The sequence below is a fragment of the Penaeus vannamei genome, chromosome 22 (genome assembly GCF_042767895.1).
Source record: "Penaeus vannamei isolate JL-2024 chromosome 22, ASM4276789v1, whole genome shotgun sequence".
In the NCBI taxonomy this organism is placed as follows: domain Eukaryota; kingdom Metazoa; phylum Arthropoda; class Malacostraca; order Decapoda; family Penaeidae; genus Penaeus; species Penaeus vannamei.
In genome coordinates, this window is record NC_091570.1 from 10,324,665 (window position 1) to 10,327,164 (window position 2,500).

The window sequence follows — 2,500 nt, forward strand, 5'->3', positions numbered from 1 at the left end:
CACAAACAAGTAAATGAAAATATATCTATGTATTTATCTATTTACATATATTCGATTATTTCTTGTGTGTGTGTAATATATCTATGTATGCATAAATATATGCATGTGTGTGTGTGTGTATGTGTGTGTGTGTGTGTGTGTGTGTGTGTGTGTGTGTATATGTAAACACACACACACACATACACACACACACACACACACACACACACACACACACATACATATATATATATATATATATATATATATATATATATATATATATATATATATATATATATATATATATATATTCATATATATATATATATATATATATATATATATATATATATATATATATATATATATGCAAATATATGCGTGTGTGTGTATGCGTGTGTGTGTGTGTGTGTGTAAATATATATATATATATATATATATATATATATATATATATATATATATATATATATATATATATATATATATATATATATATATATATATATACATATATACATATATACATATATACATATATACTTATATATATATATATATATATATATATATATATATATATATATATATATATATATGTATATGTGTGTGTGTGTGTGTGTGTGTGTTTGTGTGTGTGTGTGTGTGTGTGTGTGTGTGTGTGTGTACATACATACATACATATATATATGTATATATATGTTTATCACTATTACTCTTATCATTATTATCATCACGATTATTATCATCTTCATGACTATCATTTGTATCATTATCATTACTATTACTCTTATCCTATTTATCATTATCGCTATCATTATTATTATCATTATCATTATTATGATTATTGTTGTTATCATCATTTTCATCATCAACATTACCATCGGTTTTATTATCCATTTTTCATTATTATTATCATCAGTATTATCATCATCATTATTATCATAACCATTATTATTATAATTATCATCATTATTATTATCATCATCATCATTATTGTTGCTCTTGCTGTCGTTATTGTTGTTCCTAATAACATTATCCTAATTATTATTATTACTATCATCATTTATATTATTGTCATTATTATTGTTATTATCATTAATAGTTATTATAATGAATATCATTATTATCATTATCGTTAATACAATTATTATCATGATTATTATTGTTATTATTATTATAGATATTGTTATTAATGTAACTTTTATTATTATCATTATTAGCATTATTATAGTCATTACTATAAGCGTTTTCATTATCATTAGTAGTAGTAGTATAATCACATTATCAATATCGCCATTATCATTTTATCAGCTGTGACCCTTCATTGTAAATCTGTTTAACGGAATTCTAATATATATTGTTTTCCTAAATTTACATATTTTTACATCAAAATATCTATTTAAAAACTTTTAAATGTTATGCTCATATCTACTTTAAAAAGAGAGTGAATGGCATGCTAATGTATTACATTTATTCCTGTTGTATTTGTAAAGATTTAGTGATTATTGTATATTGTGTGCGTGTGTTTATACGTGTGTATTTGCGTGTATATACGTACATACTTCCATATATATTGATGCACCAATCAGAGACAATGATAATGATAAATAGACGCTTGGGAAGGGTCTGTTACCATTTCAGGGCAGGTTTGCACACATGCAATTGAATGCAGTTGTCGAAGCAACATTTGTCTAGCGAGTTGCAAGAGCCATCGTTGCTGCAAGTCTTGGGTAGATGGCGCGCGTCGGGGCACTGTGGGCGAACGGGCGGACACTTTCCCGGATGCACTGGAGAGAGTCAAGTTTTGCTTTAGAGTAGGTGATGATATATGTCACGAAAGGTTTCTGGTTCATTATTTGCACATTATCCCCATCCTAACTTCTCTCAGAGTGGACTTACCTTCCACGTTACTCGTTCCCTGGCCGGAGTTCTCGCAGCAGTACAGTTGGTTGGAGGAGTTCTTGCACCAGTACCTGCAGGAGGAGGCCCCCGATGAAGATCCTCCAGCAACGAGGTTTGCGTGTGATCCGTAACCAAAGCTTCCTGAAGTCGACCCTCCAGAGCCAAAGCCTCCTGACGCAGATCCTCCAGAACCAAAGCCTCCTGACGCAGATCCTCCAGAACCAAAGCCTCCTGACGCAGATCCTCCAGAACCAAAGCCTCCTGACGCAGATCCTCCAGACCCGAAATTTCCAGACCCCGAACCTCCATTTCCGAAGCTTCCTGAAGAGGACCCTCCTGACCCGGAATTTCCAAATCCATGCCCCCCAGATACATAGTTTCCTGAAGTAGATCCTCCTGTGCCGAAACCTCCTGAAGCGTGGCCGCCAGAAGTCCCAGACCCAGAACCACTAGACCCGAAGCTACCAGTTCCAGACCCTCCAGAACCAAAGTTTCCAGACCCGAAGTTTCCCGAACCATGGCCCCCAGAGCCAAAGTTTCCACCCGACCCGGATCCCCCAGCACCGAACCCTCCGGACCCGAATCCTCCGGAACCAGATCCTCCAGATCCGAA

At 33.5% G+C, this 2,500-nt stretch overlaps 1 protein-coding gene across 1 annotated transcript in view; it reads right to left on the reverse strand.

Moving 5' to 3' along the window:
- Nucleotides 1-2,500, reverse strand: part of LOC113808200 (keratin, type I cytoskeletal 9-like) — a 15,754-nt gene that overhangs the window by 3,799 nt on the left and 9,455 nt on the right. The window contains exons 10-11 of the mRNA XM_070137013.1: nucleotides 1,885-2,500; nucleotides 1,619-1,772 (exon numbers count right to left, since the gene is read on the reverse strand). The exon at nucleotides 1,885-2,500 is cut by the window's right edge and continues 703 nt beyond it. Coding sequence (XP_069993114.1) covers nucleotides 1,619-1,772; nucleotides 1,885-2,500 — 770 coding nt within the window. The remainder of the gene's footprint in view (nucleotides 1-1,618; nucleotides 1,773-1,884) is intronic.